Source organism: Lepidochelys kempii, chromosome 1 (assembly GCF_965140265.1).
Source record: "Lepidochelys kempii isolate rLepKem1 chromosome 1, rLepKem1.hap2, whole genome shotgun sequence".
In the NCBI taxonomy this organism is placed as follows: Eukaryota; Metazoa; Chordata; order Testudines; family Cheloniidae; genus Lepidochelys; species Lepidochelys kempii.
In genome coordinates this window covers 233,540,502-233,553,106 of record NC_133256.1, presented here as the reverse complement: position 1 = coordinate 233,553,106, position 12,605 = coordinate 233,540,502, and the positions used below count along the sequence as shown (strand labels likewise).

General features: G+C 42.5%; 1 protein-coding gene across 3 annotated transcripts in view; it reads left to right on the top strand.

Annotated features, from left to right (window-relative positions):
• BCAT1 (branched chain amino acid transaminase 1) overlaps positions 1-10,973 on the top strand; it is a 108,572-nt gene extending 97,599 nt beyond the window's left edge. For all 3 annotated transcript variants that reach the window (XM_073318390.1, XM_073318399.1, XM_073318383.1), the window contains one exon: positions 1,432-10,973. In XM_073318390.1, the coding sequence (XP_073174491.1) occupies positions 1,432-1,473 (42 nt within the window). In that variant the 3' untranslated portion in view covers positions 1,474-10,973. The remainder of the gene's footprint in view (positions 1-1,431) is intronic.
• The last annotated feature ends 1,632 nt before the right edge of the window (positions 10,974-12,605 follow it).

Sequence of the window (12,605 nt, the reverse complement as noted above, 5' to 3'; positions counted from 1 at the left end):
AAGGACTGTCTCATACTATGTATACGTACAGCACCTAGCACAGTGGGACTTGATGTCAGGGCTTTTAGGTGCTATTGTAATATAAGTAATAATTGAGTAGACATGACCGATATTTGAGATTAGACTTTACCTCCACCTGCCCCTTAACCACAATCCCACATCATTTACTGATTTGCCATCTCTCTACTCTTACCGCTGTTTCTCTCACTGTAACAGGGCTTTACCTTCACCTTCATGGTACACGTGACTCGCTAGTTAAAAGCCAAAGTCCTCACCTTCCAAAGATAAACAAAAGTCCAAACCCAAAACAATGTTCAGCCCTCCTGGGCTCGAATAATCTTTTTCTTGGCCCTTCCCAGGGCTAATTTGTATAGCAATAGTCCTTTCTCCACCCAGGTCCGCCATGGTCTCCCTCAGTGTTTATGTAGAAGTTGAAAGGTAACTTCCTTCCACCCTCTGTGGCCAGACAGTCACAAATGGCCCTTCCAGCCCACTCTGGACTCTGAACAATTCCTTGTCCCATTGTTGCAGAGAGTTTCCATGCCCTCTCTCAGGAGGATCCAGTGCTCCATCTACTACTAACCTGTGTCCACATATAATTTACCTAAATGAATGAGCTGTGTCTGATTACAGGGTTTGTGACCGAGAGCCTTAGAACTGTTTACCTTCAGTTTAAGATCAAATGCAGTGTCAGTGTAATAGCTAACTGTCCTCTGCCCTGGGACTGTCTTGAAGAGACAGATGGTAGGTCTTTTTCATCCCTGCCTTCTGTAACCCTGTTTATTACACAGTGAGAGCAGACTCATTCTTCATCCACAGTAGATCTGTTTTATTTGGTTTACTATGTTGGTGTAACATCTTCTCTAATTTTACTCTGTGGTATTTGTGGTTAGATTTATTTCAGGTTTAATAAAAAAAGATGTAATAAAAAGCTACTTTTTAAAAAAAGGGAAAATAGACGCATTTGCATACTGGGGCCTGAGCAGGGGCTGCACATGTGAGCAGATTAGTAAAATGGCCACAGGGAATAGTTGCGGAACTTTTAACACAGGTTGTATTAAATGCATAGACACCTCCATCAAAGCAGGACTGGTCTGCTTTATATCATCTCACAGGAGAGTATCTTCACCCCTTCACAGCCTACTCACGTAGAGATGGATAAAGTGTCAAACTGCCTTCAGCTTTGTTTAAAACACAGACTGAAGCTAAGGAATAAAACCACAAATAATCTGTTTTATGGGGGGCAGCTATGGCAGTGGAAAGGAGCTTTGAAGTGGGTGTAAATTATAATTACTCCTCCCTACAGGTCTCTTTACCCTGCCAGAGTGGTGGAAAAGGGCCTTAGAGTGAACAAGAATCAGGTCCTGGGAAAATTTTGTTGGTGCAGAGTTACCTTTATTTCCTGAAATATGTTCTTTGTTTTTGTTTCAGTATGGAAGAGAAGACAGCGAATGGACACTCCTGGTGTCATGAATGCAGAGTGGCGGGAATCAGACCTTCTGTACTCTACCCGACAGGCCAAACCATTACACCAGAACAATCGCCGATTTTCTGTAGCTGCCTGTTTAGAGCTGTGCGTAGGGTAGTCTGTGTTCTCCCTTTCCTCCCCAGGGTGATTGTTTCCACATACCAGGGAATGTGAACACAATCATTATGATTGATACCATAGTCTTGCTAATAGAAGCCTATCTTCTTGTTAGAGGTGCTAGATGTAAGCAATAGAACTGTCCCAACCGTTTTCTTGGTGCCTCCTTGTGTCTTATGTACAGTCCAAAAACTTGTCAAATACTCTTCAACTGCTCTTCAGTGTAAGCCACGGTGTTTTTTCAACTGCCACCACTACCGGAGCAGACTGCCATATAAAAAAAGTTGCCCATTACTTAGGAGAACAGTTACTATCCTTTAGTCCTATTTCATTTGCATCCTCAGGCAATGGATTGTTTTTCTCTGTTACTCCACTTGTGTGGGAGGTTCCTCGCTGCATTCCCAGAGCCCTGAGGAGCCCCTGTTTTTTATTCTGCCAACATCATACCCTCACCTTTTAAGGCCCCATGTCAGAGCAACCGCTTCTTTAGAATGATGATGAATTGGGGGAAATCCCTTCAGAGCCCAGCAACAGCACTCCTAAATCAGCTTACAAGAGCTAGTAGTGATCTTTCCCCACCCAAGGCTTTACAGTGCTCCCTGGCCTGGCTGGCTCACTTGTTTCTTAATATGATCTTTCTATTTTTCTGAAGAGGCCATGGCTTTCCAGTATGGGTTCTCCTACATCTTCCCCTGCTTGCCAGTGGAAAGTGCTCAGTGCAGGAGAACAGAGGGATTTCGTTCGCCCTTTGTCATTCTGCACTACCATGTTCCCTTACCTCTTCATACACCACTTGACTCAAGATACACTCTCTTGTTGCTATTTGGAAGCAGATACAGAGCTGTTAGCTCACAATTAGGAAAATTAATAACTTCTGCACCTTTTCTTTAATCCTTAAATATGCCACCATCCATATAAGCTTTCTCATCTATGTGCACACTTTTCTCAACTAGTTTTAAGATGTCTCTTGCCAAAAAGGAACTACAGTATTCTGTAGCAATACTCCAAAATGCTAGGGGCCTGCTTCTTCTGTTACTCTGGCATATAACTGATGTAACTTCATAGCTGTCAATGGAGTTACACCTGCATAAAATCAAATCCTACATTTTACACTAGCCATACAGCAGTATTTTGGGAACTAACTAGTATTTTTTTAATAAGGGGGGAAGAGTTTCTCTCCCACACTTTCTAACAGACCCCACCTCTAACTAGCAATTGCTAACACAATGTAAAATATACTAAGCATCATCTCTAATGGGCAGCCCACTGTTTTAAGCCACCACTTAAAATTATCCACAGGGGTTTCTTGTACAATATTTGGTCAAACATTAACCCTCAGTCTCTACTAGGCCATCATTTTCTGCTGGTCCCATGAGTGGTGAGTTAGACACATCTTTCTGTAGTCTCTTCTGATACCTTATTGAAGAACAGTTGAAGGTTACCAGTGACAATTGTTCAGAGTGAGTTGTTGGACAGTGTTCTATTTAGACTATACCTACAAGCACAAAATGTTATTTCATTTATGGTAGCAGTAGTACTCTGCTCTCTGTTCTCTGTTCAGTTTCTTGCGGTGTATCATAGGCCACTGTTAGTTTGTTGGTTTTTGTTGGTTTGTTATTCGTCTACTGGAAAAATTAACATGGGGGACACATTGAGATATGATGTGGGGTAAAAGCGTTTTTCCAACAAGGCAAGTACCACAACTGGAGTGCCTTTGACTAGAGTGTGTGTCACAGAACTCATACAAGGTTACGTCATGAGTGAGACTAAATGGCTTCCTATTACTGGACTGTAACCTGTTCCCTCACGTTTAGCTTAGATAATTGTCTTTGATAGCAAAAGTCTAGGTGGTTCGGTTTAACGAGATGCCTGGGGAATTGGATGTGCTACTCCCATACTTGAGATATCAATAGTATTAAAAGAAGTTGCAAATCAAATTCCCCATGGACAGTGCTGACAGTAATCTACTCACAAGTCAGAGTGAAGAAATGAAGACCAGTTACAATGATTGATTTAGAGTGGTTGACTCCTTAAAGAGGTGAGTGAAACTGTTCTTAAATCAGACTACAATAATTTTAAGTGGGGCTCGACATTGGCCTGTACTTGGGGTGGTCTACACTGACTTTTGGGGAGACCTGAGTTAGACCTCCTGTCTTACCTCTTCACCTCTTGTACTGCTGGAGACCTCAAAAGTGCAAGGGCTAACAGAGGACAAAATTGGAAGGTCCACAAAAATCTGAGCTATTTCCTAGAGAAAAAGTGAAACCATGTGGAGCGCTCCCAGTCAGCTGGTGTCACCTCTGTGAATACTTTTGCTCCCTCTTAATGAATTCAAACAGCCTTGATTATTTTCATTCAGGCTCTGGGTGAATAGGTTCCAGGTTTTAAACATTATATACTAAATAAACCAGCAGAGTATTTTGATCTTGCATGACAATCCTGTGTGGAAATACATAGCCTGTGTTCTGCATCTGTATTATTTTATCCTTTTATCATAAAATTCCAAGAAATAACATTTGTAAATAACAGTGAGCACTTGAGAGATACTGTGTTCTCCTTATTTTAGCCCATAAAGTTTAGGAAGGAACCATGCTATTCCCTGAGCTGATAGATTGTAAAAGAACATCTGCACATCTCTTTTCCATGAGCGCTATTTGTTTAATTGTAGCAGATTAACATAGAAAGGCTATGGTACATCATAACTAGGCAATTATCCATTCTTCATCACTTAGTTATGGTTACACTAATTGATCATTTAAGAAATAAGATAGTCTAACATTAGGAACATTTGAGGCTGTTCAGAAAAGATCAACAAATTAATAATTGTGTGATATTTGCATAATTGGCTGCAATTATTTAATGTTTAATTGGGTTGATCAAATGCAATTCAGCCTCTCACATGTGTATGCTTTACAAACAGTGGTACTTTAAAATGATAATGATGAACTATAATTTTTGCAAGTTCTTTCTTTCCCCCACTTCATTCTTTGATTATTATTTTCAGCCTTGAGCATGTTCCTAATTTTCAGTTTAGTTTCAGCTATTCTTCTGTCGGGGAAAAAAGTCCTAAAAATGAGATCCCATTTCAGAGGTCCACAAAAACTAGTGTTTTATACAAACCTTGATGATGCAGGAGTTGTGGAATTAGCAGCTGTCATTGCATTGCCATATTCGTAATAGCAGTTCAGGGTAAATACACCCAGGGGTAACAATTATTTATTCTGGTGAGAACTCTGGCAAAGGATCCTCAGGGTAGAAAGTCCATCCAGAGGAGGTTGTGGCAGCACAAAGCAAATGTAATTTCCTTGCCCGGGGAGTTAGGAGGGCAGCAAGGACCAAAAAATGGGAGATGTTGGCCAGGGGGACATGGCCATTGGATGTTCTCACTCAATATAATCTTCAACAGTGTCCATGAGAAGGATTCCCAGAAAACCCCAGCCATAAGCGAAGTCTGCCCACATCCCCGAGCAGAAATCCCTGAGGGACCGCAGTGGCAATACCACCTGCCCTTTTTCTGGATGAATCACCACTGGAGTGCAGGGAGATATAATTGAACCTTCCCTGCCTAAGTGCTGGTGATTCTCTTGTCCTTATTCTATATTACACCTGGAGAATGGCAATCTGAAAAATAGGGCATTTGAAAGGTAAGGGTTCAGCATGTGCTGGTGGGAATGGACACACAATAGGGTGTGTCCACACTTCAAGTTAGAGGTGCAATTCCCAGATTGAGGAGACATACCCATGCTAGCACTGATAGAGCTAGCATGCTAAAAACAGAGTGTAAGCCGCGATGGTGGGAGCAGCAGGAGGGGCTAGCCATCCGAACAGAGGCCCAGGGTCTTAGAAGGGATTGTACACAGGGAAGCTAGCTCCTTAAACTACTACAGCTGCGCTTCTGTTTTTAGCATGCTAGCTCAGTCAGAATTAGTGTGGGTATGTCTCATTGAGCTGCAAGTCGCACCTTCAGCTTGATGTGCAGACATACCCGATATGTGAACCATCCCTCGTGTCCAAGCAACTGGTAGTGGGCAAGGCAGAAGAGGCAAGAGTTGAGAGCTATTTCACAGACCCATCACCAGTGGGGAAGGAGAGGAGGGACTCTTGTCCAGTGTTATCTATAGAGCAACCTATGTAATCTCCTCAGATCACTTAGCCCCTTTCCTTTGCTTCAGTATGTAACAATGCAACGTCCTAGAGCAAATGTTGCAATGCCCTGTCAGAGCATGACACAGTGATTGATCTTCCAGGCCTCGCTCAGACTCCTTTCACCTCTTCATGACCCTGCATATAGTGCACAGAGGAGACAGGCCCAATAATGAGAGAAAAGCAGCATGCAGGTGTGTGTACTTGTATCACAGTGTAGGTCTATGCTGCAATAAAAAAACTACAGCAAGTCTCAGAGCTGGGACCAACTGACTTGGGCATGTGCTCCAGGGCTAAAAATAGCAGTGCAGATGATTGGACTGGAGCCTGGGACCCTCCCCTGTCACCAGGTTACAGAGCCCAAGCTCTAGCCCAAACCCTAACTTCTATACTGCTGTTTTTAGCTGAAAACGCAAGCCCCATGAGCCGAAGTCAGCTGACCCAGGCTCTGAGACTTGTTGCTGTGGGTCTTTTATTGCAGTGTAGGCACACCGGCATTCCAGATACCTAAAGCAGGGCTAATACTGAAGACTTACCCAGAGATGGGGTGGGTTCTCCATCACTTGGAATCTTTAACTCAAGATTGGAGATGTCTTTCTAGAAAATATGCTGTAGCTCTGCCAGAGGTTATGGACTTGATGCAGAGTTTACTGGATGAGCTACAGCCTATGCTGTGTAGGAGGTCAGACTAGATGATCATAACGGTTCTTTTTGGCCTTAAAAATCTATTTGTAAGAAGTTTGTATTTATAGCTCCCCTGGGCAGTCAGTGTCTGTGCTTTCAGTCATCGCCTGGGTCTTTCTCCCCCTCACCTATTTTGCAAGTAATGTTGGTACAGGTAGGTGCCAGCTTTTTCCTTTCCCTGGGGTGCTCAACCCCTGCTTAGGGCACAGGCCCTACCCCCACTCCACCCCTTCCCCCACACCTCTGCCCAGTCCCTGCTCCTCTCCCCCCTGCGCTTCCTGCATGCTGCAGAACAGCTGCTCACAGGAGGCGCTGGGAGGGAGGGGGAGGAGTAGATTGGCGGAGCTGCCTGCAGGTGGGAGATTCTGAAGGGAGGAGGAGAAGTTAATCGGCAGGGCTGCCAGTGGGTGGGAGGCACTGGGGGGAGGGAAGAACTGGCTGCTGGTGAGTGTTAAGCATCTGCTAATATTTTTCCATGGGTACTCCTTGGGGCTAAATTTTAGCACAGTCAGTAACTCATATTAATGGGTCCTTTGCAGTTAATTCCCTATGGTGCTGGAAAGGCAATTTCTTTCGCGCTGAAACAGATTTCTGGTCAAAGAGTGTGGAAGTCATTAAAGAGCAGCAGAATGAGGAAAAAGGTGATGGGCTTTTATCTGCACAATACATTTTATTGCAGGTGTTTTACTCATCCCAGTCTGGAAACCTCTTCTTCCAAAATACTTTTATGAAAACTTTTAAACCTCTATTTCCTTACAAATGGTCAGCCTCTAGACAAGAACGTGCAGGGCATTCCATTAATTCAAATTCTATTAAATATAATGAACAAAAACATCTTTAGTCTAAAGTGTAAGTCTGGGCTCTCATGGCCTTCATGAAATGCAAAATATACCTCTGAATTCTGATTTCTTTCCATGTATTTAACCAAATTATAACTGAAAGCTGAGTAGGCTATTAATACCTGGAGCATAACACAAAACCCTAGCCAAAAACTTTTTACCCTGAGTTCTTTGATTCCATTTGCAAAATGGGCCACATATTAGAAAGGATGGGAGTCTGAGCAAAGGCTGAGGAGCCACATACTCCAGAGTTTCAGTTCTGGCTCTGACATTAACTCTGCAATCATGGGCAAGTCATCTAGCCTCTTTTTGACTCCACTTGCCCACCTGCAAAATGGAAATAGTGCAACCTAACTGATTGGTGGTGTGATCTCATATTTTTGGCTTAGGGGGCATGGGAGAAATCTTAAAAAGTCTGCCTTGTTATGAGCACAGAAGCTGGGAGCTAGGAAGACATTTCCTCATATAGGAAGGTTATCCCGTAACTGCATTCATAAAGGAACACTTGTATTAGAATCGTCCTACCTATTCCTTTATTAAACATGGTGTTTATTAGCCTAGGTTCCAATATATTTTCCCTGACCAGATGGAAAAATCTGACAACTGTATTAGCCAAACCATGCTATAGGTGTCCCCAATTGCACAGATGGGGACTTGATTGTCCATTGTCCTTGTGCAGTCATTTACACCAGTGCAAAGTAGGTGGAAAAATGCTACCAAATCAGACAGGTCATGCTTTTTGGTCTGTGGCACAATTGCAAAAGTCATTTCTCAGACACAAAAAAACCCAGAAAACCCTCTGCCCCCATGGGCTAGAGAACCATGCTAGTACCTTACTAGCACCAATCATGTTGAAACACTCTGCTGGTGCCAGTGTGGATAGACCCATGTGACTCCTTTACTCTGAAGGAAGACCTGTGTTGAAATACACAAAATAAATCCCCCCACCAAAAAAAGAAAGAATAGAAAGAATCAATGTTTTGGGGGATATATTTATTCTGGGTTTGCTCATTTAAAAAATTGTGATTTAAAAAACCAGACACTATCAGTCACTTTTTACCTGAATTATTAAGGCCAAGATATTAAAATTGGGCCCTAACAGTCAATGGGAGCTGCTGGGTGCTAAGCACTTATGAAAATTTGGCCATTTTTTCAGGAGTCCAGATAAAGATTCAGGAGTCTAACTTTAGGTTTTGGAAGTTATGTTGCCTAAATGTTTAGAATTGCTGGCTGGGTGAGGTTATTGTAAGAAAAGAGACTAAGACTTTGAAGAAGAAAGTAACCATGATTTACAAATGCCTGTACAATTCTTTGTAATAACCCCCATGGGGAATCACTTATGTTAATGACCAACTATGTCTTTGGAAAAATATTAAGTAAAATATGTTCTCTTTCCATCCATACAATAGTTAATCCTCTTGGTACATTTAAGTCTGTTTTAGAACTTGATCCTGCCAGGTGCTTAGCAGTGGACTTAAGTGGGAGCTGATGGTGCTCAGCAGCTATCGGAGATGCTTGCCATCCAGCAGGATCAGACACACTGAAGGCGTCGTCAGATCTAGTACATCTGGCGTAACTGTAAAAGTGATTGAGATAAGAAAAGAGGAGCCTCTGATAACTTTCTGTACAGGAATATTTACAAACTTTTGGTTTTCTTTTTAAAATATACATGGATTTTAAAATAATTTGGTTTAATTTTTTTTTTAAATTCCCCAGCAACCCCAAACCCACCCATAATCTTTAAGAAGTTTCCAGAAGAAAAGCAAGCAATGGCTGTGACACTTTCTTAGGGTACCCAGGACTCTGAGTCACATTGTTACCCTGCAGCATCCAGCATGAGGAAGTCTTTCTTATGGTAGCTGGCTCTCAGCTCCCTGTCACTGCCAGCCCTTCAGCCATTCAAACACTCTCCTCTGGGCTCTGCTGGCCCTTACTTTGCCTTGCAGGTTAACAATAGGTACATCCCAGTCCCTGAGCCACTCCAAAAGCATCCTCCTGATAGTGTCCAGCCCCTGTCACGGGACACTCTGTAATTACGAGGATTGCAACTCCCAAGGGAATAGAACACAAGTACCAGCTTGTTTGATTCAACTGAGTACAAGCTCCAATCCAAGAGCACAGCACTGTAATCTATTAATACTCAAAACAAATATAAATTTATTAATAAAGGTAGAGATTTAAGAGATAGCGAGGAACGGTAATAAGAGCCAAAGGTTACAAATAAAAGTATAACACACGTCTGCTAGATTAAAACTTAACTGTAGTCTAAAATAGTCTCTCACCTCAGCTTTTTCTGCAGAGTTGCTGGTTTCAGTCAAGCCAGGATCCAAAACATTCATGAATCACACCCCCCCGCCTTCCCCTCCACCAAGGGTGTTCCTCAGTGACGTGGATAACATAGGGGTCCTTTTTCCTTTCTCTTATACCTCAAAGTTGGTCTTTGCCCTCCTGAGACAAGACAACCCCCGGTGGTTCTAGTCTTTGGTGTCACCCCATGTTGCCGTCACATCCTCAAGTTTATTTAGAATACGAATGTAGCTCCTATTGTGTTTGGCTTCCAATGATTTTCAGTCAATACTAAGTGCTAGTGGGAGGTGCCAGGGTAAAGCCTTCTGTCCCCAGGACAGGTACAGCAAGGGCAATGACAGAATAACCTTCTCCTGCAGTGCTCCACTGCAGTACGTCAGTCTTGTTCTGGGGTCCGCATAGTATTTCTAGGCCCATTCAGCTCTGAGAACAAGACTGTCAATTAGTGCCAAATGTTGGAGTGATGATTTACGATGTGACCCGCTATTTGGGAAAGTGCTGATCACAAGCTGAAGTGCTCAAAGTTATGCACATGCTTTCCTGAATCAGAGCCTGACACCTTAACTGAGACCAGCAATTCACTTCATATAGGCCACCAAACAGAGTCAGGTGCTAGAGTCAAGCCAACCCTCGAAGAGGAAAGGTTCCATATCTTTTCAAATCCCACGCCCACAAAACCTTTCTGTTATCTAACATGCCAGCAGCTGGCGAGGGCTCATGATAAGGGGAGAATTAGATAATTGTTAACTATGGTCATCCCTTAATTTAAGATGGTGCCAAGAAATTAATCTCTTTCCTCTCCAGCTTTCACGTCCTAGTGGGATTGCCTGGGCTGCTGCCGTATAAATTGACTGGATATTGAAGGGTCTTTATCATGATGAGCAGTAATAGGGGTTTTATATGAAGCTATATTAAAGCATTTTCATTAGCGTGGTAAGTTTGGGTCGATGAATGCCTCAGTCAAATCAGTTTCTGAATTGGTTATTAATGTACGATAGAAATAGGTGGAATTCTGGCGTTTTAAGTTGGAGAAATTGTCAACTTAAACAGGGAGAAATAAACCCCTCTGAAGAGTCTCTGCTTTCATAAATGTTCAAGTTAACAGGATATTTTACCAAGAGCCAAGCATATAAAAGTATTAAGGGAACAGATGTGTGTGGGGAAAATATTGGGTAAAGGAAACTCTACCTCATCCTTCTTTAAAGGTTTCATAGAAGCACAATTAAACACTTCTCATGGCATTGTTATACACAAACCATCTGGCATGAAAGAAACACTTTATATTTGTATGTCTAAACTTCCTGTTATAACTGTATTTTGCTGGCAATAGAAGCAGTTTATATCGTTTGCAGTTTCCTCATCAGATCTGTAATTATGCAGTGTTTCTGGTTTCAATAAAGGGATTTAATGGCCCCCTGTCTGTGGCATGTTATGAAATCTGCACTGTCAAGTACATCTAATATGGCATAATTACCACATGTATGTATAAAATTTAATCGTGAAAGCTGAATTTAAACAAAATATTTTACCAAATTAGACCAATGGGAACACCCACAGTGCTGAGGAGCGAATTGTGTCATAAAAAGCCTAAATTCTGGTTGTGCCTTCAGTTACCCATTGAAGTGAAGGGGCATGACATCCAAGGAAATGGGTGAAGAATTGGGCCCTAAGAATATCAGACATGCATCGTTCTAGCCAAACCTGGATGCAGAGATACTTATGTCATTCAGGTAAAACCTGTTGGGCAAATGAAGCAGTTAAACTGACTGGCTACTAACCACATTGTCAGGAAACAGCTTTTAACAGCACATCAGAACTTTGCAGCAGTGATTAAAGGAAGCCATTATTATCAGGAAAAAGAAAAGAAGTACTTGTGGCACCTTAGAGACTAACCAATTTATTTGAGCATAAGCTTTCGTGAGCTACAGCTCACTTCATCGGATGCATACTGTGGAAAATACAGATGTTTTTATAAACACAGACCATGAAAAAATGGGTGTTTATCACTACAAAAGGTTTTCTCTCCCACCACCCCACTCTCCTGCTGGTAATAACTTATCTAAAGTGATCACTCTCCTTACAATGTGTATGATAATCAAGGTGGGCCATGTCCAGCACAAATCCAGGATTTAACAAGAACGTCTAAGGAACATTGGGGGGGAGGGGGAGGAATAAACAAGGGGAAATAGGTTACTTTTTATAATGAATCAACCATTCCCAGTCTCTATTCAAGCCTAAGTTAATTGTATCCAATTTGCAAATTAATTCCAATTCAGCAATCTCTCTTTGGAGTCTGTTTCTGAAGTCTTTCTGTTGTAATATCGCAACTTTCATGTCTGTGATCGCGAAAATGTCACCGCTAACCTGGTGGCTGAACTTTGTGACTTTGTCCTTACCCATAACTATTTTACATTTGGGGACAATGTATACCTTCAAATCAGCGGCACTGCTATGGGTACCCGCATGGCCCCACAGTATGCCAACATTTTTATGGCTGACTTAGAACAACGATTCCTCAGCTCTCGTCCCCTAATGCCCCTACTCTACTTGCGCTATATTGATGACATCTTCATCATCTGGACCCATGGAAAAGAAGCTCTTGAGGAATTCCACCATGATTTCAACAATTTCCATCCCACCATCAACCTCAGCCTGGTCCAGTCCACACAAGAAATCCACTTCCTGGACACTACAGTGCTAATAAACAATAGCCACAAAAACACCACCCTATGCCGGAAACCTACTGACCGTTATTCCTACCTACATGCCTCCAGCTTTCACCCTGACCACACCACACGATCCATTGTCTACAGCCAAGCTCTGTGACACAACCGCATTTGCTCCAACCCCTCAGACAGAGACAAACACCTACAAGATCTCTATCAAGCATTCTTACAACTACAATACCCACCTGCAGAAGTGAAGAAACAGACTGATAGAGCCAGAAGTCACCTACTACAGGACAGGCCTAACAAAGAAAATGACAGAACGCCACTAGCCGTCACCTTCAGCCCCCAACTAAAACCCCTCCAACGCATTATCAAGGA